The sequence below is a fragment of the Lissotriton vulgaris genome, chromosome 8 (assembly GCF_964263255.1).
Source record: "Lissotriton vulgaris chromosome 8, aLisVul1.2, whole genome shotgun sequence".
NCBI classification, from domain to species: domain Eukaryota; kingdom Metazoa; phylum Chordata; class Amphibia; order Caudata; family Salamandridae; genus Lissotriton; species Lissotriton vulgaris.
Window position 1 is genome coordinate 851,312,134 of NC_141696.1, and position 25,366 is coordinate 851,337,499.

Below are 25,366 nucleotides of genomic sequence, written 5' to 3' on the forward strand. Positions count from 1 at the left end.
GAGTTATTTGACTCCCTCCCCCTCCCCCCCGCCCTCCATGCAGATATCACGCAAAGAATTTGTGGCCCCCTTGTCCCGAGCATGAGCATAATTTGCATAGATAGTGCCGTCGATGACACAGGGAGGGACAGAGGAAAAAGAAGAGGTGGAATTAGAGGTGGGGATGGAGGTAGAATGAGCAGGGAGAGAGGGGAGAGCGGGGAGGGGTGCTGAACCCTCCAAAGCAAGAGCCTGTAGAGGAGAGGGCAGTGCTGGGGTAGGAGGCTTCCTTATAAGACCCTCTTTATTTAAACCTACAATTAGCTTGGGCTGCTTAGCTTCAGCCATACTTGATCGTTTTATTGGGTTACTAGGTCTTTCTGGGTTGATAGCCAGGACCTGGGGGAGCACTTTGAAGAAAGAGCGAAGAGAAGGGGTAACCCGCACCGCACTGTTCAATATAGTCTTGTCCTTGCCTTTTCTTTCCAGTCTCCTTGCTCACATGTCCCCCCTTGTCCCTCTCGCTGGAATTATCTGAACACCACCCTCCTAAAGCCTTATCTTTAACTAATCTAGATGTCTTGAGAGGGTTCTCCACCTCTGGGTTTCTTTGGCCAGTTTTTGCGCCGGTTTTAGTACCTTTTACGTACTTTCCTCTCCCCGGTCTTTTCCCTTTATTTTTTACAGGGGTCCCCACGGGTACTTGCAGCTTTTTAACCGCACTATTTTCTTTTGAATCGCACAGCCCTTTTTCAGAAACCAAACCTGCGGGACCCCCCTGCGTTGCCTTGGTTGTCCACCGTGACAGTATACCTCCCCTTTCGGGGCCCACCACCAAACCACTCAGCAGGAGCCCGCGAGCCGCCGCCCTACGACCTCTCCTCAGCTCCACGGCTGCTTGTCTCCACTTCGGAAGGCAGGCGGGGGTGGAGTCTCTCTACTGGAGCCAAACAGATCGGCTCCCTCCTCGAAGTCCGCTGGGGAAAAAACCGCCACGAAATTTGGGTGGAGTGGGACCAAAATCGACCAAAATCCAAGTCCTGATGCCGGGCCGCCAAACGCTGAATCCTCCATTCCTTACGGTACTGCTATCGCATTGCCAAGCGCAGACAGCCGGGTCGTCGGAATCGCTGCTTTTTTTTTTTTTAAGTTCGTGGCATTTCGGAGTTCCGGGAGTCCAAGCTCAGAACTCGGGCGTGTTCATGTGGAGTTACACCGACTCAGCGCGCTCGCAGAGGAGCAATAGAGCAGGAGCTCCGGGAGAGACGTGCGTACCGCGCTAGCCTGCGGCCGCCATGTTTTCCTACCGACCCCCTCCCACCTTTCCTTTTGTGGTCCTCCAGCTTGATTATATAGAAATGAATCAAGCCAATAATTTGAAATATGTGTTGGTGGTAGCCTGGGCATTCAGTAAGTGGGTTGAGGCTTACCCCACCAAAGACAATACAGCCATAGTGACTGCAAAAGTGCTCCTGAAGGATTTCTTTCCTCGCTTCGAATTGCCCAGTTTGATTTGGAGTGATAACGTAAGTCACTTCAACGCAAAAGGTTATCCAGTTACTTTGTGAGGGACTACAAAGCAGACAAGATTTCCTGTTGCAAATCACCCCCAGTCCACAAGTTTGGTTGAGAAGTACAATGGTATTCTCAAACTGAAAAAGATTCAGGAGAGCACAGGGTTGCAGTGGCCAGATGCTTTACCATTCGACATTTTGCACACAAGAATGACAGCCCATCCTAGAACAGGACTGTCAACCCTACGAGGTTGTGTATGGGGGCCCGGCAAACGTTTGGGGTGTCACGTGACCTCATCGGTTCTCGGAAACTGAATATCCTCTATTGGTGGATTATTTGTACGAGTTAACTAAAAGTCTGCGTTCAATTCACACATTTTCAGGAATTCCTTCCACCAGAACCTGAGGGGCCAGGCCATGACATTTGGCCTGGTGACTGTGTTGGTCCGCAATTTCCATAGAAAGAAGAGTCTGCAGCAGAGTGCCTCTTCCTTTACCCTACAATCAGTGGGTCAGTGAGGGAATTGGGGACTCAGAGCGAGCGAGTCCCCAAATTTCTTTCCTTTTCGGATGCCAGGCTGACATGGACCCAAACGGAGGCTGAGAACGACAAGGTGCTAAATGCAGCAGAGACTCCGGAGATTAAAGAAATTCCAGAGCTTCCTTCTACTGGCCCCTCTGTGTCTGACCCGGTCATCATTCATTAAGCTTTATTCGATTTTGTTTCAAATCATAAAAGCATACAGTTTAAAAAAATACAATCATAATTTGCAAACAACATACATTTTAAAAGTAACATGATCACAATGGGTTAAGTAGAATTAGCTAACCCAGTTGTTATTTAGGTCTATAAAAATTTACATGGTATGCACCCGCCTAATATTGACAGTTGTAATGTGGCGTGAGAGGATTAAAATGAGGTAGGTTGCTATACTTAAAAAGCCTATGCGGAAAAAGGTTAGAAAAGAGGAAACTGCGCTCATTTGGTGGGCAGGATCTATAACCCAGCTGAGTGTAGTGATCAGCAGTTTGTTTCCGGAAGGGGGTATATGATTCACTGGGGTAAAAGTCATGTAGGTCCCAAGTTGTTATAGGACCATCACCTTCTTGGGGCTGCCAAGACTGGAGATAGGGGACAACGTGTCTACTCCTAAATCTGATTAGTACCAGATCCCCACGAATATCTTTTCGAAGGGGACCCAACCATCCCACTCTCCTCACGCTGACTATCCTGCCATCAAGGTTATGGGGTAAGGGTCTATTTTTCGATAGCCAAAACTTAACTTTATTTAGCAAATCGCTGGTTCTCTCAGATTTTCCATGTGTCAGGGGAAGAACCCCCGACAAGATGGACACGAATGGAGCGGCCTCTGGGGGAAGATTAATACGAGGAGTCTTGGTACTTTTTAATCTAGGCTCAACATTGCGATCTGGGGCAGGTAAGGGTGGTGCTTTAGGGTCAAGTGGGCACACAGTAGTAGAGACTGATACTTGTGTTGGGGAAACTGTGTTTTGCATAGTTTGTTTGGGTAAATTAGGATGACCAGCCTGGGGTGAACACTTAGATGTTACAGTGTATGCCTGATTGAGTTTAACAATGTCCTCAATCCCCGTTAGTCTGTCCCCCAAGATGTTAATTTTGTCGATCAGGGGATGGATAATAGTTTTGATCAACTGTTCAATCATGGTCAGTAAAACCAATTGGGGAGAGGATGCTGGGTCATCTAGTTTTTTGCCCATCTCTGGAGTTAACAGAGCCAGGTTAACAGGCGGGTTTAAATCTGATGACACACTCTCCAGTTTTGATGTTTTGGTTTGGGACCCACTTTCTCCAACCCCTTCATGTTTCCTTTTACCAGATGTGACCTTAACCGGAGTTGTACTTTTTGCATTTACTTCTACGGAAGTCGGTAGAAGCCCCTGTGTACTAACGCTGTGAGCTAGAGGACTGGCGTTAGATACCAGATAGGGTGAAGTAACAAGGGTGTACCTGATATTACACATACTGTTTAAATCGTCTAGCCAAGAGGGATTAGACGTTGTGCTAGACGTTTTGGAAGAAGGATCCATGCTGGTGGGGGTATGTTTAAGGTGAGCAATGTGATAGAAAACAAAACAAACAACTGTACTATTAGTTCAATCGTACCACATTGACGATAGCATGCCAGTCTTGTATCTTAGGGCATAGGTTCAGCCAGGGGGATATATTATGTAACCACTCCCTTATTGGTATGGGTAACAATGTCAAGCCAGTTGAGATAGTCAGTGGAGTGGGCAGTCAGTGGCTTTACCTCTTCTTGGAAGACCAAAGGAGGTGGCCCGTCCCGTCCTCCTCTGGCCTCTGAGGGCCACAGAGGGCCCGCCCTTTGCCCGGGCTTCTCCCGGACGCTCCCGCGCGCGACTCGCGGGGCGAGAGGCGTTCTGCTGATTTGTAGCGCCTCCGGGCGCGTCTCTGGAGCCACAGGTGTGCCTGGTGAGCCTGGTGAGCCGGGGCAGCTGGGAGATGTAGTTCCTCCCGCTGCTGCTGGTGGGTCCGGCGTGGGTCACTGAGTCGTCCGGTGCCGTTTCCTTCACGGCGGAAGATGAGCCCGTTTCCCTCACAGGATAGAAGTGCTGCCTGCTGTGTGCCCCACTGAGCTCTCGGCGCTCTGCCGATTTGTAGCGCCTCCGGGCGCGTCTCTGGAGCCACAGGTGTGCCTGGTGAGCCTGGTGAGCCGGGGCAGCTGGGAGATGTAGTTCCTCCCGCTGCTGCTGGTGGGTCCGGCGTGGGTCAGTGAGTCGTCCGGTGCCGTTTCCTTCACGGCGGAAGATGAGCCCGTTTCCCTCACGGGATAGAAGTGCTGCCTGCTGTGTGCCCCACTGAGCTCTCGGCGCTCTGCTGATTTGTAGCGCCTCCGGGCGCGTCTCTGGAGCCACAGGTGTGCCTGGTGAGCCTGGTGAGCCTGGTGAGCCGGGGCAGCTGGGAGATGTAGTTCCTCCCGCTGCTGCTGGTGGGTCCGGCGTGGGTCAGTGAGTCGTCCGGTGCCGTTTCCTTCACGGCGGAAGATGAGCCCGTTTCCCTCACGGGATAGAAGTGCTGCCTGCTGTGTGCCCCACTGAGCTCTCGGCGCTCTGCTGAATTGTAGCGCCTCCGGGCGCGTCTCTGGAGCCACAGGTGTGCCTGGTGAGCCTGGTGAGCCGGGGCAGCTGGGAGATGTAGTTCCTCCCGCTGCTGCTGGTGGGTCCGGCGTGGGTCAGTGAGTCGTCCGGTGCCGTTTCCTTCACGGCGGAAGATGAGCCCGTTTCCCTCACGGGATAGAAGTGCTGCCTGCTGTGTGCCCCTCTGTGCCTGGAGTAGCCAGGTACAATTTGTGCCCCCGACGGAGGAGCAGGGCACCAAAGGAGAAGTCAGATTAGTAGGGATGGACTGCGCAGTTCAGGGTGTACCTTGCCCATGGTACCAACAGTAGATTAGGGAGAGGTGAAATTGGTGCATTGTTCGGACAGTGGACAGGATCGATTAAGAGTGCTTCCCTGGAGGGAGGTACAGTATCCTGGACGACGTGGGATTTCTTCAAGAGCTTGGATTTTATTTATTTATAAAGCGCATCATTTATCCCAAAGGATGTCACGGCGCTAAGGACTCTAGTAACAGATGAAAGCTGGATTAGCCCATTGTCGTGGGTCAGTCTTTAGGAAAAAGGTGTGTTTTAAGTTTTTTCCTGAAGAGTTTCTAATTGGTAGTTAATCTAATAGTAGTTCATTCCAATGATGTGCCGTCAAGTAAGAGAAGGTGCATCCTCCTGCTTTAAATCAAACGGATCAAACTGCTCCACCGCTGGTGCTCAAAAGCGCAATGTTCATGAACAATAGGAGTCTACCGGTGAGGCTTTACCGGACACTGGGAACTTTAACCTTTGCCATGAGTCTTATTAAATTCTTTTTTCTCTGGTTTGACTATGTATCCATTCGGTCGGTCCATTACGGAGGAAGAACAGCCATTTGCACCTCCGCACCCAGAGCGGGGTTGGTCCACTAAAAGTAAAATAGTTCTTGTATCCATAATTGCAATTGCGTGGATATATGTGTTGGGGATAACTTGATTTTTAGAGAAAAAGTATCCTGCACGTTCTTTAATTGGGACAACACTCGTTCCCCCTGAACACGTTTGTTACTTTGGTCCCTCACAAAGGAGAACATCGGAAAACATATGTAGACAATGCATTTTTTACAAATGTTGCATCAGGCCCATGATACTGCCAATGCTACTAATTGCTGGATCTGTGGACTGCTCCCCTCAGTTACACAGAAGAGTGATGTTTGGTTGTCAATGCCATTATCCTATCCAGAAAGTTGCGCGGGCGGTTTGCCCTGTTTATTATGGTGCATTATCATTTTCATTTCTATGCAATGAATAAGATCTGCACTCCTGCACTGTTAGAATATATACATTTCCATCAAGGGTATATTTCCCGAGGCTAGAGAACAAGAGACCCATGGTACATTGTCTCCAACAACTTGCATGAATGTATATGAGCAGGTAAAGAACGAAACATTGCTTTGAAATGAAATGTTAGAATTTTAGAGGTTCAATGCTACTGAATATTTCCGATCTTTTAAAACACGCATTAATACAAAGGAAAAAGTGGTGCCAGTGGCCAATACAATGGCTGGTTTCTGTGTTTGGGGGAAATGGATAGGTGAAAGTGGGGAGGAGAGTAATTGCTTTACACATATACGTTGAGCACGATTAGTAGCCCACCTTTGCTCCCACCTTATAATGTCTATTTTGTTTGCAGATCCCAAGCTTATGTTTAGCCTCCTAGGGGGTGGTCAGGTATATGCGATCTCTTTTCTTCTTCCCCCAGCATATATAGCACCATCCAATTACCATAAGGACCATCGATTGCAGAGTAGGGGTGCATACCTGCCCTGAGTTAGAAGGGTTATTAATACAGAAGACACAGATCACAAAGATACCACTTTGCAACAGTTCACAGGCACCATGGAAGGTGTTGTACCCTTTTGGGGCCCTATGTCCAACAGCCTTAAAACCCATCGACTCACCAGAGTTGTAGAAGGGGTCATTATTACGCCAGCAGGGATTCTGTTGAAGATCACAGCTGAGCTCCAGGCTTTGAGGCGTGTTGCTTTACATAATCAGATGGTGTTAGAAGTCATCCTTGCTGAACGGGGAGGGGCCTGTCGAGTCATTGGCAGTAGCTGTTATGTATACATCCCAGACCACACCCCCAACGCACATGCTGCCATACAGAAGTTGCATAGGCTTTCATCCGACATACACCAAGAGAATGGTACCTTGACACTCTCTGGATGGTTCAGGGGCATATTTACATCCTGGGGTTGGAAGATCCTTGCTTTTCTAGCAGTAGTCACCGATATTTTCCTCACCTGTTGCCTCTGTATACAATGTCTCCCAGCTTATTGCACTCACTATATCACACTCCTTACCCCAAAGCAGAAGGTACACATCCATCATACTAATGCTGTGATTATGACTCAGAAAGATAGATAGCTTTATGCAGTTAGACATGGGTATATTTGAAGACTACTCTTCCTTTGATGCTGAATACATAGAGCAGACAGAACTTTGAAGTTTATTTGTTGGTCACACGTTATGCTGCACTGTCTATTCTCTCAACGTTCAATGGTTAGCTCATACTAAAAGGAGTGTTTGTTGAAATGTAAATGTTAAGCATTCCCTCTGCCAGTGTATTGCTCTATGTAAAGTTAGCATTTGCTGCACCATTTTGAGTCGAGCCGCCATTTTGAGCCATGATTGAAACTAATCGCGGTCTCATTCGTTTGTCTGCCTCAGTGAAAGCAGCTGCTGTATTATAATTTTTTCTCTTACTCTCCTGTTTGAATTTCTCCAAGGTTGAGCTTTGCTGTGCTAATGAATAGACTGTTTTTGTCGTCCCATACCTTTCTCACTAGATAGGCCTGCTCCCACCCTTAGAGCAGGGGGTGGTGATGGACAGAGTTTCTGAATTAAGCAGAATACTCCTACCCAGTCAACAGATCAGGGCCTGATCCATTACCGTTTTTTAGCTCACTGCACCATCCCAGCTCAGAACCTGGCTACATGCAAATTAGTCTGTCCCTGGCCCAGTGCATCATGGGAACAGGGCAGACCAAACTACCAACCAATTTTTTTACTGGAAAGGAAACAAGCTTCCGGGGACCGGTTTCTGGCATTACAGCCGTCTTCAGCCCGGCTTGCTTGAATCCTGATGGTGCAGTGAGCAAGGGACTCACATCTGAGCATACCCTTCCACGCTTGTGGTGGACAAAACGATTCAGAAAAGGGGATGGTGATGGACAGAGTTTCTGAATTAAGCAGAATACTCCTACCCAGTCAACAGATCAGGGCCTGATCCATCACCGTTTTTTCCATCACCACCCCCCTTTTCTGAATCGTTTTGTCCACCATAAGCGTGGAAGGGTATGCTCAGACATGAGTCCCTTGCTCACTGCACCATCAGGATTCAAGCAAGCCGGGCCGAAGACGGCTGTAATGCCAGAAACCGGTCCCCGGAAGCTGGTTTCCTTTCCAGTAAAAGAATTGGCTTAGTAGTTTGGTCTGCCCTGTTCCGATGATGCACTGGGCCAGGGACAGACTAATTTGCATGTAGCCAGGTTCTGAGCTGGGATGGTGCAGTGAGCTAAAAAACGGTGATGGATCAAGCCCTGATCTGTTGACGGGGTAGGAGAGTTCTGCTTAATTCAGATACTCTGTCCATCACCCCCCCCCCCCCCCTTTTCTGAATCCCACCCTTAGAGCGGCGGGTGCCGTCAACGTAACCTTGACGTTGTGATAACATGTATCCGGTCCTGGGATTGCAACTCATCCTACTGTATATCCATTGCTCTCTAGCTACCAACTGGAAATTTTCAGTCTGGGCATGTCTTTAGTGATCCTGAAAATGTACATTATAAGTTGTCCTGGCGGTAGAAGTCAGTCCCTCTGCAGCATTCTAAGGAGACTGGTCGACTGGACTCCACTCGAGTGAACTTTCAATAAATATCCTTGGTTTGTATTCTCAGCTGTCTGACCGACTCTTTATTTGTGAGGAAGGCTGAGAGGTGGCGGCGAGTGACCCGGGTGGCCCTAATCAGGTCACTTCCTTCACAGGAATACCCATCACCTACTAATCATGCAGGTACCCAATATACATGAATTACCAAAGGCAAAGGACTCAGCCTGTAGTCACTTAGGTATCCTACGCTCATTTACAGTCCCATAAGCAGAACTCACTACACTCATACAGACATTCACCTCATCCTGCATTCACAATGCACACCACTCACACTGCATTTGCCCATTTCTGTGAGACATTCGAGGATGCAGGCATCAGAATAACCAGCAGGGGGACAACAAAGGTAGTTTGACAAGGGCTCATAGGCCACCCAGAAATGAAGAAGAGCTGCCTGGTGGAGAAACAGGGCAATGGCAGGATTAACAGGGCAATGGCAGAAGACAGATAAGAGGATAGCTTCACTGGGACCCTGCCTTGCAGAGCTTTTCTCCTCGCGCTCCCAGAACTTATTGGCTTTGATATGAGGGACATGAGTACCCAGCTGTCTCTGGTGTCCTGCCTGACCACAGCTACAGTATACCTGTGGGCAGTAGCTCACAGTGCAGTAGAGAAGCAGAACTGAAGAGCAGGGAAACTTAAACTTGGGAGTTGCTCCCCAGAAACTACCATACCTGGTCCTTGATCAGGTTCTACCAGCAGCAAGCCTTTGCTTCTTCAGCTGGCAATCTGCGCTTATTCAAGACCAAATGATGATGTGGGGGAAAGTTTGGTCCACACAGATTCTCTTGCGGCTGCTAGCTTTTTGTGTGTGGCAATGGCGAATGGTACAAGCCTGCTTGGGTACTTCCTGGCAGCTGCTCCTTCAGCCTACAAGAAAAACCTTTCATCACCACTCCTTCCCCTCTCAGAGCGGTGAGGGGTGCACAGACAGATAAAAAACTAAGGAAATTATGGAAAGTTCAGCTTATGCAAGACCTAATGACGGGGAGGTAGTTCCGAGGGCCACGCAGCTTCTCTTGCCAATGCTGGTTCTTTGTGTGCAGCAGTGGCGAGAGGTGCGGCCTGCTGGCAGCTCCTCAGACATCACTAGTTCACCAAGCTATTCTCTGGCCCAAAGGCGGGGGCAATAACATGGCCCACCAAGAGCACAACGCGGACTCTGGATTTACTCCAGCAATGCCCATGGATCCTCTGATGTGTTGCCACATTACCACAGGATCCATTTGTGCATGCTACTTCATGCATGTTTAAACATAAAGGTCTTCTCGGATGAAGGAAAACCCCTTGGGAGCCAACAGAAGTGCAATACAAGTACTCTTTCTGCAGAGCCGCACAAGTTCTGCCCATTCTTTGCTGCACTCAAGCAAATCAATGTGTGAACAGAGCCAAATTCCCTAAGTAGTGCTTCTAAAAGCTATTGTTCTGTTGAGTACATAAGTTCTAGAACCAGCTGGTCTGTCGAGCCAGACATAAAAATGAGTGAGGATGTTTTTGAATACACATCAATGTTTTCATTACCAAAGACTCATTTTGTGAGCATGGATGAAAAACATTTTCAAAAATAAGTACAACTTCAAGAGTGCTGCTAAGTAAGATCAGGATGGGCTTTCTGAGGTATGGCTTTGGGGTGAAAAAGGATGTCAGAATTTCTGTTCTTGATATGATAAATAACTAGGCCGAAAGATGGGATGGGTTGTGGTGTAGACAGAATATAAAGGGATGGACTTTACTATTGCAATCCACTCTGGGAGTATTGTACAAATGGCGATGCACCCGCCACCTCTCCAGGTGAAATGCTTATAGTGTTGCTGAAATAATGTAATTCCTATATTTAGACCACAAACTACTTGAAGCTTTCAAATGTAGAATCCAATTTCGAATGGCTACTGAAAATTGCAAAAAATGTTACAACTCGTTACACTCCACACTCCTGCAAATAGCTCCTTTAAAAAGGTAACAAAATCACATTTCAAATGTGTTGTTCTATATTTACAGGCATCAAACATGAGAACTACTGGCAGCAATGCACTACAATGTACAAGATGCACTAGAGGAGGGATTAAAAAAAAATGAAAAAACAGCACTGTGGCTACAACTAACTTAGGTTAATGAAGAATAGGCAGAACCTATATAATTGCAGAGGGTAATCTGCTAACAGAAAAGAAAGGTGGTGTAAAGAAGCACAATTTAAGGTTGATGTTGAGGTAGGGCTAGGTACACGCCTTGCCATTTTACTGCTGGTCTGTTTAAGTATATCCACTGTCCTCCCATTAGGGATTCTCTGGTCAGGCAGTCAACTCTCTCAATAAATGAAAACAACAAGTATGTGTTAGATGTCTAATACTGATACAGCAATAGTGGCCTGCCTTGGAGTGAGCGCATGCTCATAGGGGTATCACAGTACTTGACTAAGAAAGGAAGCTTCATGGTCTCATGTATGCAAGTACAATCCCTGTCTGTGCGCTAGGGGCCGGAGACAGAATCACTTCTGCTGCCTCCTTTCTATGGGCCTTGCAGGGTGACTATCTGCAAGAATAATCTGTACAGAGACATTGGCATTCCACGTTGCTGTGTGAAGTTCAGAGTCTTGCCTGTGTACAACCCTAGCGGTACCCCAAGGTGTTTGTCCTTTATTGGTCTGTTCCCTTATTGCTCACACTAAGATTGCTAAACTTCTCTAACCTGTTTAGGAGATTTACCCTGCATTTGTTCTTTCCTGGTGTATGCCTTTGTCTGTTCCTCCACTTCAGTAAACTACATCCACAGGGAGATATTCCTTGACGTGGAGGGGTGCTCCACCCGGAGTTCCTGAAACAAGCTTTGTTTGAGGACTAATCTTAGTGTCAAAGATGATGGGTTGGACTGTATGTAGAGTGTGAGCAACTCTTATATGGATGGGCCACAAGAGTTTGTTTGGAGCTTCAAGATATTAGACACATGATGGCATGCAGCCGTTTTAAAGCACCTATTCAGTAGTGGAGCATATTTAAGGTGCTGAGAGTACCAACAAGCATTTGCAATGCAATAGGTCTCGCATTAGGAAAGTTTGAGCTATTGGTATTGTAAATGACAATTTTTTTATTTATGTGTTGGTTTTGAAAATAGCGAAATTAATAGCTTTGTCATTTACAATGCCAATAGTTTTAACTTTCGCAAATGTGACACCTATAGCATTTGTAATGCAATATAAAAGTTATTGTAATTTATAATGCCAATAGCTTTTGTAAATAACTTTTATAAAGATTATGTTCATTGTATTTTATTGCGACGAAAATCCAAGAACAGAAGTGAAATATTAACATGTTTTTGTGACATATGTAATAAAGCTTGAAACATTGAGAGAACATATTTGAACCAGTTCTTGTTGAATGGTTGCACAGATTGATGTTGTGGTGCCCCTGAGTGATGCTGAATGATGCTATGGTGATGCGATAGATAGAGGGAGGTGGCGATAGATAGATAGAGAGCGATAGATAGAGGGAGGGGGCGATAGATAGAGAGCGATAGATAGAGGGAGGGGCGATAGATAGATAGATAGAGGGAGGGGGATAGATAGATAGAGAGCGATAGATAGAGGGAGGGGGCGATCGATAAATAGAGAGCGATAGATAGAGGGAGTGGGCGATAGATAGATAGAGGGCGATAGAGGGAGGGGACAATAGATAGATAGAGGGCGATAGATAGACAGAGAGCGATATATAGAGGGAGGGGGCGATAGATAGATAGAGGGTGATAAATAGATAGAGGGCGATAGATAGAGGGAGATAGATAGGTAGATAGATAGCGATAGGTAGATAGATAGCAATAGATAGAGGGCGATAGATAGATAGAGGGTGATAGATAGATAGAGGGTGATAGATAGATAGAGGGCGATAGATAGGTAGAGGGCGATAGATAGGTAGATAGACAGATAGATAGATAGATAGCGATAGATAGAGGGAGGGGGCGATAGATAGATACAGACAGACAGACAGACAGATAGATAGAGTGAGGGCGATTGATAGACAGATAGAGTGAGGGCGATAGATAGATAGAGGGAGGGCGATAGATAGATAGATTGATAGATAGAGGGTGATAAATAGAGGGCGATAGATAGATAGAGGGCGATAGATAGATAGTGATAGATAGAGGGAGGGGGCGATAGATAGATAGATACAGACAGACAGAGTGAGGGCGATCGATAGACAGATAGAGTGATGGCGATAGATAGAGGGTGATAAATAGAGGGCGATAGATAGAGGGAGGGGGCGATAGATAGAGAGCGATAGATAGAGGGAGGGGGCGATAGATAGATAGATAGAGTGAGGGCGATAGATAGATAGAGAGCGATAGATAGAGGGAGGGGGCGATCGATAGATAGATAGATACAGACAGACAGATAGAGTGAGGGCGATTGATAGACAGATAGAGTGAGGGCGATAGATAGAGTGATGGCGAAACATTTTCGTATTTATGCACGCTGATGTGCTTTGAACGCTGCCCCCCCCCCCCCCCCATTTCTATTAGGAGTACTCTCTCTTTGCAGATAGTGAAGGGTAGTTAACGCACGCCTTTGCCCCCGTTGTAATCCGTTGTGCCTGCTTCTCTCTCCATTTGATTGATTGTTATCCAACCATTTACTGTTTTAGAATTGGTTCTCTTTGGTTCATTCTCTATTTACAAACAAGCACAGAGTCGCAATACTCGGTTTATTCTTTGCAGATAGGGAAAAATCGTGTAAAAAAACAAAAGGAATCGAGCAAAATCAGTAGGCCACTAATGGGATCTCTTTTTGACCTCGCTAAAATAGAAACATTAGGAACAACCCCTCATGAGAAATACGAAACTAGTGAGATGATTTGAGCTCCACACCATGATGGCTGCAAGACAGCTCGGCTCCGCCACCCACCCCGCCCAAAATAACGACAAACTCTATGCAAATATTATAAATATATACAACACACCAGCAAAGTAACAGGGTAAAACATTTTATTAAATAACTATTTACATAACTATTTTATACTTTTTGTTGCCCGATCCGGCTAGCTCAATCGATCGAGCATGAAACTCATGCACTCTGATAGTTCAAAGTTTTGAGGAGTTCTTGTTAGACTGTCTGAAGCTTATTTGCACCTGCTGCAGCTTCACTATTCTCAATGTAAGTGGGGGCTGTTTGAGGACGTGACTGCATTTGAAAACAATGTGATGCGGTGCCTCCCTGAACCGCTTGACGGAGGCCCCCGAGGGACGGTATGATGGCGCGGACTCTGAGGGAGCGCTTGACTCCGGCCCCCTCCCCAAATCGTGTTACCCTGGTGTGGCCTGAGATCGCCCGCGACATAGGCGGCCGGCTCCCAGGGTCAAGCGGAACTTTTTGCCTTTTGGTGACTCTTCTATTCTGGATCTTGTCCCACAATCCGTTTGACCTGAAGACACGCTGTAGTGGGGCGCCTCTTTACCGTTTCAGTTGCCATTCCGCCCGCTTTTGCTACACTGTGCCTCTTCCGCCATTCAGCTGTTTACCGCCCGCTCTTGCGACTACAGCGTCTCGCTCACCATGTAGTTGAATTGCTCCCGCTCTTGCGGTGCAGCGATAGGCGGCTGCCACAGGACTCTCAAAATGGTGGCCGGCTCTTCAGATTTGGGCGTGGTCCACTAAAATGGCCCTGGGACACCTTGGAACTCGGACGCTTGTCTGCTAGGGCCTGGGCTCCATTCTCGAAAGCATCCCCTCAGCCTTGAAGATTCTACAAAAGTCTTGGGGACCCCCGACTCCCGCTCGCTTCTGGTGGGGAGCGGCTGCCATGATTGCTCGTGGAATGGCCACGACGGAGCTACGAGATGGTGGTGCTCTCATGCTGACACCAGCTTCAATCTGAAACATCCAGAAACACTGTAGACTACCAATTCGATCAGTTCCGATAACGCCCCAACGTGACCCGGTAGAGAAGAACTTGCCCTCCCCTCTTTGACTGATGGTTCTTGTTGCATGTCCCTTCTGTTGTCATTTAACAAAACTTTTTAGACTGCTGGAAGGGGTTGTGTTCCGACCGCTGGTTGGTGGAAACATTTTGACTATATTCTGGACCTACGTTGTCGCGTAATGCGTCATATGACACGCCGCGTTAGCGCACCCGGAAGTGCTCCGGTGCGCGAAGCGCAGCTTCTCGGAAGCGATCCGGGGCGCGGCGCGCAGCGCGTAACGTAAGCATAACAGGTCATGTGACTTGTTAATAAAACTTTTCATTGGTTCATTTTACTTTTATTATTCTAATGATGAAAGGCTTGGTCATATGACCTAAAAATTACATTTTTTATTGCTTTCGAACATTATTTTTTCTTAAACATATATGTTATAATGTTCCAGGCTAATGTACTTTCCCGGAAAATTTACAAATGTCCTGCAAGTAAAATATATTCCGTTTTCGAGAAAAAGGGCGTTTCTTCGTCCCATGACGGCAGTCCTTGAGCAAAAGAGGCTCGGCCTGCTGTCTTAGTCGCCGATACGCCTGAATATCAGATTGTTATCGATCACTTTATGTTGCAGGAGTAGAAAACACAACAGCCCTTGACCATTTATCTTTACTTCGTTCCTGCGTATTATACCTTTTATCCGTCATGTAATTGGACTGCTTTATTTCACTTGCCTTTTACTGATTCGAAAACAGTGACTAAAATTAAAAACTTTACCAATGTAAATACTACTACCATGTTTTGTTTTAAAAACCTTTATTGTGAAAATGTCAGTATACAAATACGGGCCTATAACCACGTGGGCCGGCCACAGAGCAAACTGTAATCGTATATGATGAGGAGACATTTACACTGTAGAGGAACGTAACGGGCGGGCCATTAGGTTGCAAGAACTAAGGTGTCTAACAGTTGCGAAATCGGTGGACGTACATTTTGTAATTAAAATACGACAGGGCCACTTACAATAAAATTATCTAGATATACATTTGCGGGCAAGTACCATGGATGACGTTAATTCGAACTTTCAATAGTACAGTAATCAATAACACATCAGAACTTAATATCAATAGGGATGTCGAAATATTCAAACAATTCTCGTCCCCGCCCACCATGTGCTTCAAAACTGCATACGTATCTCATGATATCAAGGTTATGCAACCAGTACACAACAAGGAATTACGAGTCCCATTTATACCGGCGCCATTTTGGGCGAGGCCGGGCAGGTCCAGGATATAGTAAAAATGTTTCCACCAACCATCGACTATGATGATGTTCATAAGCTCTATTGATTAGACTAACACTCCTCTCTCCACATGAAATTAATTTGCCGCAAGTTAAACATGTCATTTTCATTTGTCAAAAGTTCTTCTGCTTGTTTGCGCCGCCTCCCCCCCCCCCCCCCTTCGAGCACCCCACGCCGACTTTCGGCGCAGCATTGTAGGATGGCCACACCAGTGCGGCAACTTGCTGGACAACACCTAGTTGCCAACCTGATCTCAGCGCCTTGTGGTGTCTTCCATTCAGAAAATATTGTTGGCAGCATTTTGAAAGGAAAGATAGACAGCCGTTCTCCTAGTGAGTCTCACATTGTTACATTTAGGAAGAATGTTGAAGAGTAGTATGTTGAAAATCTAAAGCCATTGTTCTACAAACTCTCAACCAGCCTTGGATGGAAAAATCCCGAAGAATATACAAACTGAAAACCAGTTTTTGTCTGTATAGCATCAGCAGGAACGCTTGAGTCAGCTTTGTGTGAAGCCGCCATTTTGATTCAGTCAATAGCGTCCCCCTGCACACATTCAGGGACCTGGTCGTGTCTTCAGGTCAAACGGATTGTGGGACAAGATGCAGAAAGGAAAAGGAAAAACTTACGCCGGACCCCGGGAGCCGGCCGCCTATGTCATGGGCGATCTTTGGCCACACCAAGGCAATAGTGAAGCTGCAGCAGGTGCAAATAAGCTTCAGACAGTGTTACAAGCGCTGCTCAGAACTCTCAACTATGACACCACCTCGGTGCCATCCGGATCTTGGCGCCTTGTGCTGGTTCCGGCCTATTCACACATCGGTCCGCTACTGACACCATCTCACAGGACCCCACGCCGACTTTCTGCGCAGCATTGTAGGATGGCCACACCAGTGCGGAAACTTGCTGGACACCACCTCGGTGCCATCCGGATCTCTTCGCGTTGGGCTGCCTTCGGCCTACTGTAGCAGCAAGTGCGGACCCAACTCTGTTGGCCGGCGTGTGAAACGCTAAGGGGCGCCGCACTGCAGATGAGGTGCCTCCACCTGGAGAGGCGGAAGAGGGCCGTTCGCGCCGCCTCCCCCTGAGCACCCCACGCTGTCTTTCAGCGCAGCATTGTAGGATAGCCATACCAGTGCAGCAACTTGCTGGACACCACCTCGGTGCCATCCGGATCTCGGCGCGTTGTGCTGCCTTCGGCCTATTCGCACATCGGTCCGCTACTGACGCCGCCTCACGTGCCAACGGATTTTCTACGCTTTTTATAGCCCTATGCCGCATAACAGGTCATGTGACTTGTTTATAAAACTTTTCATTGGTTCATTTTACTTTTGGTTTCCTAATGATGGAAGGCTTGGTCATATGACCTAAAAATAACACTTTTCATTGGTTTAGAACATTTTTTTTTCCCAGACGATGAAAGCCCCACCTTGTTTCTGGATGTTTCAGACTGAAGCTGGCGTCAGCATGAAAGCACCACCATCTCGTGGCTCCGTCGTGGTCATTCCGCGAGCAATCATGGCAGCCGCTCCCCACCGGAAGCCTGCAGGAGTCGAGGGCCCCCAAGACTTTTGTTAAATCTTCACGGCTGAGAGGACGCTTTCGAGAATGGGGTCCAAGACCTAGCAGACAAGCGTCCGAGTTCAGAGGTGTCCCAGGGCCATTTTAGTGGACCAGGCCCAAAAAGGAAAGAGCCTGCCGCCATTTTGAGAGTCCTGTGGCAGCCGCCTATCGCTGAACCGCAAGAGTGGGCGCAACTCAGCTGAATGGGGGATTTTGGCACAGTGTACCAAAAGCGGGCGGAATGGCAACTGAAACGGTAAAGGGGCGCCCCACTACAGCACACGAGCCGCCACCTGGGGAGGCCCGTCCATGCCGCCTCCCCCCCCCCCCCCTGGGGCACCCCACGCCATTTTTCGGAGCAGCATTATAGGATACCAAAACCAGTGCGGCAGTTTACTGGGCATCACCTGGGTGCCATCCACATCTCAGCGCGTTCTGCTGCCTTGGAACTATTCGCACAACAGACCGCTACTGACAAGGCCTCCCCCGGGACGCCCCACGCCATTTTTCGGAGCTGCATTGTAGGATACCAAAAACCAGTGCGGCACCCAGGTGACATCACCTGGGTGCCGTCCAGAACTCAGCTCGGTGTGCTGCCTTGGGACTATTCGCACAAAACACAGCTACTGACCATTGTTGCTTCTTTTTTCCAAAAAATGTTTAAATGTGTTTACTGTTTTTGTTGCATTGTATATATTTAAAAGTTATTAAAGTTTTATAATCCTACTACTTTGTTGGAGTGCTATATATTTTTAATGTGACACATAATTGTAAAAACTTTGATGTACAAAGAGGCATCCCTGGAATCTTCCGCTTCAGGCTCGGTCCCACACACCCTCACAGTGAGAATCCCCTCCCCAAGCACAATACAGGATGGTTATCAGATAGGATCGCGTATGGTGTGACGGATCTCATGGGGTGGGGGCCTTGATCTACTGTAACTCCTTTGAAGAGGGTAGATTCTTTACAGCTGGGGCCATAAACTACATCTGCAGGGCTAGGTGATAGCCTGGGACCGGCCTGGACAATCGGACACAGAGAAAGAGGAGTGTCAGAGGGTGCGGTAGTGAATAGGGTGAAAGGGAGGTGTCAGGCGGGCACGGGGTGTGATTCTCAGGGAAGAGCAGCGCAGATGGGGGGAGGTTTATGGCCCATGCATGAGAGAGAGCGAGGGTGACCAGTGCGTGGGGGAGATGCTTGCGAGGGTGGGGAGCCGTGCTGAGGATCGACGGCGTGCAGAGAGTGGGTCTGGTCAAGGCATCTAAAATGGCTGCCGTGCACGACAAAATTGTGGCATTGGAAAAAAGGCAAGATGGCGCAGACAATGTTTATCAATAAGGATTAATTTATAACAAAATATTTTATCGCAGTGACAAAATGGCGGTCAACAGTTCCTGATTTCCATCGAATCGAACGTTAACAGACGTCTCGCAGCAACAAAAAAAAAAACGCTCACGCACAGCCGCTGGAAGACATGTATCAACATATATGAGCCTCCTCAGCCAACCTCAGAAAACATAAGTGGTCAGGATACGTCTCCCGTCCCCCCTTATACCCTGTAATTTAATTAAAACGAAACACAAAATGGCGAATTCCCGTTTCGCTACCAGTTTGCGGCCCAGTTCGCGGCCCGGGAAGCGCTTCTACCGTGAAAAATCAATTTTTTTTTATTTTCCCCACGGGACCCTTTAATAACCCCAACATCATTCCTAGGGGGTCAGAGGGGTCTACCTTGCCCCCTTTCATTAAATTCCCCCTTCGGTTTTCTCCTCCTCTTGTCTCTCGATCCTACCGAGAGACAAAATGGCGGCCGCTCCGGACTGTTTAGAATGTTGACAGACACCGGAGAGCCAATCAGCTTCGCAAAGCTCCGTTACGCGAAAAGTACGCGATCTGGAGCGCTATCTGGGACGCTGTCACAGATATATAAATTTTTTAAAACATTAATTTCTCAAAATCCACTGGAGCACATATATTGAGACCCAGCAAAGGCACATCGGGCTAACAGTCCCTACAATTTTGCCAAGTTTCGTGTAAATCCATTCAGCCGTTCGAGCTAAAAGTGAGGCCAAACGCCCTATGGAAATTAACATGGGAAAACGCGTTTTGGGACCCCCCTTTTTTCCTCGGCCCCCCTTGACGAAACCCCCCCAAATTTTCAAGGGCTGCTCAGAAACAACATGTGCCCTTTTCCTGAAAATTTCAGCTGATTCCGTCCACAAACGCCAAAGTTATTAGACATAGAATTTTCAAAAGTCCCATAGGAAAAAAATCCTAACTATATATACCTACTGGCGATCGCCAGTAGGTAATATATATATATATATATATATTCAGTAGTCTCTCCTTGTTAAAAATGCAGTGTGTCGAAAGAACGTTTCAGAAGCATGAGGCCATTTTCAATATAGCTAACACTGCCTATAGACATTAGTTCAATGCATTGCTTAAGTTATGGGCTACGGATTAAGTTAGGGAGCGCTAACAGCAGGGGTGTGGAATTTCTGTAGCCTGACGCCCAGGACTTATTGTTTGGGGTCAAGGGCAACTAGTTTTTATGTGCATTTTTTCCTTTGGACTAGCAGGCCCCACCCTCTGCTACACAAACCCTTTGGCTGCGAGTTTACAATACCACATTATGGATCAGGGAAGGGCATTGTCTGAAGTCAAGTTAATTTTTGTATTCATACGATAATGCTGTTTGAACTTGTATTCATGGTTCTTTAATGCAAAACCTTTATTATTAGGGTGAGCGTTGTAAGGGAAATGTAAGATCGGACTGCACTACTGACAGCGGTTCCAGTATAAACCTGTATACACACGTTTTAAAAGTTTTGCACTACGAAGCTATGTATAATGCTCGCAGAATGCTCTCGGATTAGATGCAAAAATTTCCAAAAGCTTGTAAGCAAGATGGACGATTCTTTGCTATTAAATTTTTAAAAAAAATGTTCACACAAAAATGCAATTAGGAAAAAAAACATTTTGCTAAACTACTGTAAAATTGTAGGTACAAATTCTTTGCAACATCATTTATAAAAAGTTTTAATGCATGCTAGTATTGCCCAAAAAAAATCCTAGTGGAAAAAAATTGGTGTAACCAGTTTCAACAAGATTATGGGAAACATAAAAATTAACAAGCATTGGTAAAGTCAGTAGGTCTAACATTGGTGGTCATACTTTTGGTTTTGTCATTGCCTGTCTCGTTTTGGCATGTTATTGTAAAACCTTATTGGTGTGGGAGCTGCCCGGCCCTCCCCTTCATAACAAGCATTGGCTAAAAGAAAAAAAAATTTGGTATTAAAAAACACACATTGCCACATTAGTTCCTGGCACTGAACAAAATTACTTTGTGTGCCAATATGCTCCTTGTCAAAGAGTAGAATGCTGTCACTCACAGTGAATCCAGTTAATAGCAGGAGATAATTTTAATAAACACTAATCCTCTTTGTTAACCCCAGACCTAATTAGAGGCACATGTACTAAAGAAATTTCAATAGTGTACCCTTGGTACATGTCCTTGCATTAGTGCAGATTTACGGCTTTCGTGAATTCACAAAAATTTACAGAATTAGGTGAAGAAATCAAAGTCCCAGCTAATATTTGCGTACTGCATTTTAACAAGAACATACGCGCATGTGTAGATTTGCTCATGTGAAAATCTGTTGAGCGTCTGAAAGTTCACTTCCCCTCCAACCACTTTTTCCCCCATCCCTGGAAGAAGTTTTACATCTGCCATTGTCAGGGGTACATGTCCAACCTTTCACAGTATGGGAAAAGATAGAAGAGCTGGTGAAAACCCTTTAAACATGCAAGTTAAATGGTTTGCACAAACTCATAAGGGCATTCCAATCCTGGAACTATTGCTTACCACTACCTTCAGCCCCAGTATGTAGATCTTCGAAAAGGTGGCAACAAAAGGGGATTGCAAGTATTCAAACACGACCCTACTATGGTATGAGCCCTGTCATAATCAGAGAGGCTATATCAGAGCTCTTATATAATGAGAATGCTGCCATAATTTGTCACCACACTACGTGCCACAAAATGGAAGAGTAGATTTTGTTACAGGGCCAGTAGATTTATAAAGCAACCTACCCCACAGAGAAGTAGATATTTTATTAGATTCCACACTTTTGCAACAGAGTATTAAAACACAAACTTTGTAGGACTTACTTGGAGACGCTTTTAAGATAGAAGATTTGCACTTTAACTAAATACCTTTAAAAACAGTAGATAAACTTAGTGGCTGTTTGGGCAACTTAAGAACAAAGATTGCAAGATGAAAATAACTATTCCTAGAGCAGGATAACCTTACCTTGATGTTGCATGCCACCGCCTTCCCATCATCGCCTTTATACATCAGCTTCATTCCTCGCAAAGCATTCATGGCTTTTATAAACCCAGCATATTGCTTGTACTGAACATATGCCTCGAAGTTCAAGTGTCCTCCAAAACTAAAGGTGTGGAAATTCCTACCAGTCATTTCTTCCCTGTAAGGATCTAGCATAGGTATATCCACATTACGTATTTCCCCAAAGGTTTGAAATACTTGAATAAGCACTTCTTCGCTTGGCTTTTCAGAAAGTGAATCTTTTGCGGCAAACCATTTACAAGGCAAACCTTCTAAGTGAATAGTGTCTGGCCTCTCTCCTGGAAGATTTTCATTCATGTCCTTTGCATCACGGAAAAAGGAGTCCCAGTCGTGCCGGGTGGGGAAATCAACTTTATATTCAGCAGCGCGTACTTTCAAGATATCAGAGAAACCACTGAGTTTTATTGTTTTGCCATCGAGGGCAGTGAGGAAGGCCTTTACCAGGCTCTTCTTTTCAACTTCTCCTTCAAATCGGATGAAGTCCATGGTACTTTTCGAAATCCTCAAGGTGGAAAACTGATGGTTCTGCACCATGGCTTTTAGCCTTTCCATGACTTCCCAGTTTGAGATGGACTTTCCCGGTTGCTTCAGTTGGGGAAGCGAGACACTGATTGTCATTTTTGTGATGGGTTTTAGATGTAATCCCATTGCAGGACAGAGTTCAACTGCTTCGGATGTATCGTGGACTATAGTTGCAGCTGCCATTGCAAATTCAACCTACAAAACAAAGAGCAGACTATAGTTTTAAGTTGAGCTGCATGCATCAGGAATACTCAAAATACCAACTTGGATTCAAATAATAGGAAAGAGCACAACCTACCAGTCATCTCTTTACAAGGCAAGCCCTATAATCTCCCTATCAGCACCGATCGGGGCTAACCAGTTCGACTGAGTACTGCACTAAACTGGTGTCAGCAACAATAAAGAGGCAAGTGAGACTGTTGTGGGATGCATCCAACTTGGTCTCAAAGCCAGAAGCTTTGCCAAAGGTAGGGATTATTTCTGCACCGACCTAGAGATTCCTGTCAACACCACTCTCCTGCTACTCACCAAGTTGCTGTACATGGACTGGGTCACCTTTTCGCCATAGACCCTCATCTACTCACATTAATGCTTCACTGATATTGCTTCTCCCCACCACCGGTCCTCTATTCACACTACATAGTGTGTGGAGTGGAGTTTCCTCTTCTTACTGCTCCTATTATCTCCTCTCTCACCTCACATAGGCAAAAGTGGGGAACTCTTCTGCAATTAGTGGGACATGCTATTGTTTTTCTAATCCTGTCCAGAGACGCTGGGGCATTATCTCATTGTGCGTGCCATAAGCAAAAAATATATATATAGGAAAACGTGTACGGTTTTGTTTAATCCTGTGCTAAATTATTTTTGGTGCAGACCTTATAAACTCATTGGTTGACGGATTAAACAGATTATACTCCTCAGTGAAAGACTAATTCAACAATGTTTGGTCTTTAATTGTCCAATGGAATATATAGATCGTTAAAGCAATAATCAATCCATTTCACTCGGAACAATACTCCCCAAAGCTTTCTTATGGCTTTAACATGGAAGTCTCTCAACTGTAACAAGACATATATAGGGCTCACTTAAATCAATGCCCCATTTGCTGAGCTAAATTCAGGCATCATAATTTTAAATTTCACAGTTCAAATGAAACTTCATGACGTTCACATTGTCGCACCAGCTGGGTGATAAAGGTGAAAGTGATCACCGGCCCCAGGAAATAGAGTTCAGAACGATTGTGCTTACATTTGAACGCTGCCGGGCACCTCAAGGATCAGAACTCACCATCAATCTCAAAAGAATCAAGTTCAAGGCAGCTGCAGAAAACAACATGCTGGAAATTGCAAAACAACACTTTGACTTAAGGAGAGGACAAGGAGAAGTCGAGAAATGGGAATGCTTCACCACGAACATGGAAGCATATGCAACCAAGATTAAACCACCGACCCAGCAGAGATTCAGCGGCACGAAGCCCACATCACAAACTGCGAAACAAGAAATCAGGATCATTAAAAATTCCATTTATCGTCTATCGAGACAACTCCGCCACCAGCCAAACGACAAAACAAAATTGCAATCACTAAAGAGGCAAAAAATGCAACTAAAAAAACTGAAAAGGGACGCAATTAGAGACACGGAGAATGACCTTTGGGTAAAATTGCATGACGACACCTAGCACAACAATATTTTGGATCACAATAAATAAATGTATCCACCCCAATCACGACTGAACCTCTTCAAACATCTCAGAGGATGTTTGGGCAAATTAGCTGAGGTCTCCCCTCCATCAAGCCTCGGAACATAGCGCTAACTTCCTTGAACAACAAAAAACGTTGGAATCCAAAACCACCACTACGGTCTGGGCTGTAAACAACCTTATGGCACCTTGGAAATCAGGAAGAGATATACTCAAAGAGGATCCGTATGTAAACCATACTAATTCCATCAAACGGCAAATAGGAAACGGAAGGAGAGAAGGCGCTCCCGGCCCAAATAGCATCCGTCCAGTCCTCTACAAACAAGAGCCAGCTCTTTGGGCAGAAGCACTGGAACCCCTATTTGGAGAAATAAGGGAGCTGAATATCTTACCATCCTCTTGGAGGGGTTCAATCATCTCACCAATACACAAAACAACAAAATTACCGTCTAGTTGCCCTAATAGATAATAAGGGGCTAAATTCTTTGCTGATACAATACTAGAGGAGCTCCGGGCATGGGCCAAAGAAAAATATGCATAACCATTACATCAGACTGGTTTAACGAAATCAGTTAGGACAACTACAAACATACTCAGCATGGCAATGCTTATGGATAAGGCAGAATCTGCAAGAAGGCCCCTCTACCTATGCTTCATTGATTATAAGGCTACCTTTGACCACGTCAACCGGAATAGACTGGCTTAAACTGCAAAGCTGGGGGCTGCCACAGTCCCTACGAAATCTTCTGATAAACCTGCATACTGACACATGGGTACAGATAAAGCTAGGCAACGGGTCCTTTCTGTCAAGGCGTATTCCAACAGAAAAGGGGCTGAAACAAGGATGCGTTCTGGCTCCCACACTTTTCAATCTGTTTATAGCGGATCTAGTCCCAAAATTAATCCGCTGTAACTCACACGCCCCAAAAATAGGTGACATATTGCTACCCTGTCTACTATACGCGGACGACATAGTCCTGATCAGTCAAACAAAAGTAGGGCTTCAACACCTTTTAAATGCTACACACAATTTCTCCAAAGCCAACGACTTATGAATCTGGACAAAACCAGAACCATGATGGTTGGGAAAAAAAAGGAGACAGCCACCTGTTTGGTTCTGGGGAGAGACCAGAATCGAGGACACAACGGAATATAAAAACCTGGGAGTAAAGCTAGATAAAGGTGGCCAATTTGTGGCTCAGAAACATAGCATTAGGCATAAAGGCATAGCGCTAGCCATCTTCTTAAAAACGTTAAACACAAAACTAAAAAGCCCTTCGAACCTGCCTTTGGCACAGGTGGTCCGCGGAAAGCTGCTACCAACAATCTCCTATGGCAGCAAGGCACAGAAAGGAAGAGATGCCAAAACACTTGATGCCACAGTAACAACTGCATACCGGATCATCTTCGGGCTACCTAAATATACATCGCCTGCACAAATTAGACTAGAGTTTGGCCTGCAGAAACAATCAATTGCAAGGC

The 25,366-nt window shown here is 46.1% G+C and overlaps 1 protein-coding gene across 1 annotated transcript in view; it reads right to left on the minus strand.

Moving 5' to 3' along the window:
* Positions 1-22,377, minus strand: part of AKAP17A (A-kinase anchoring protein 17A) — a 106,749-nt gene extending 84,372 nt beyond the window's left edge. The window contains exon 1 of the mRNA XM_086934773.1: positions 21,607-22,377. Within this exon, the coding sequence (XP_086790899.1) occupies positions 21,607-22,368 (762 nt within the window). The 5' untranslated portion in view covers positions 22,369-22,377. The remainder of the gene's footprint in view (positions 1-21,606) is intronic.
* Between the last annotated feature and the right edge of the window lie 2,989 nt (positions 22,378-25,366).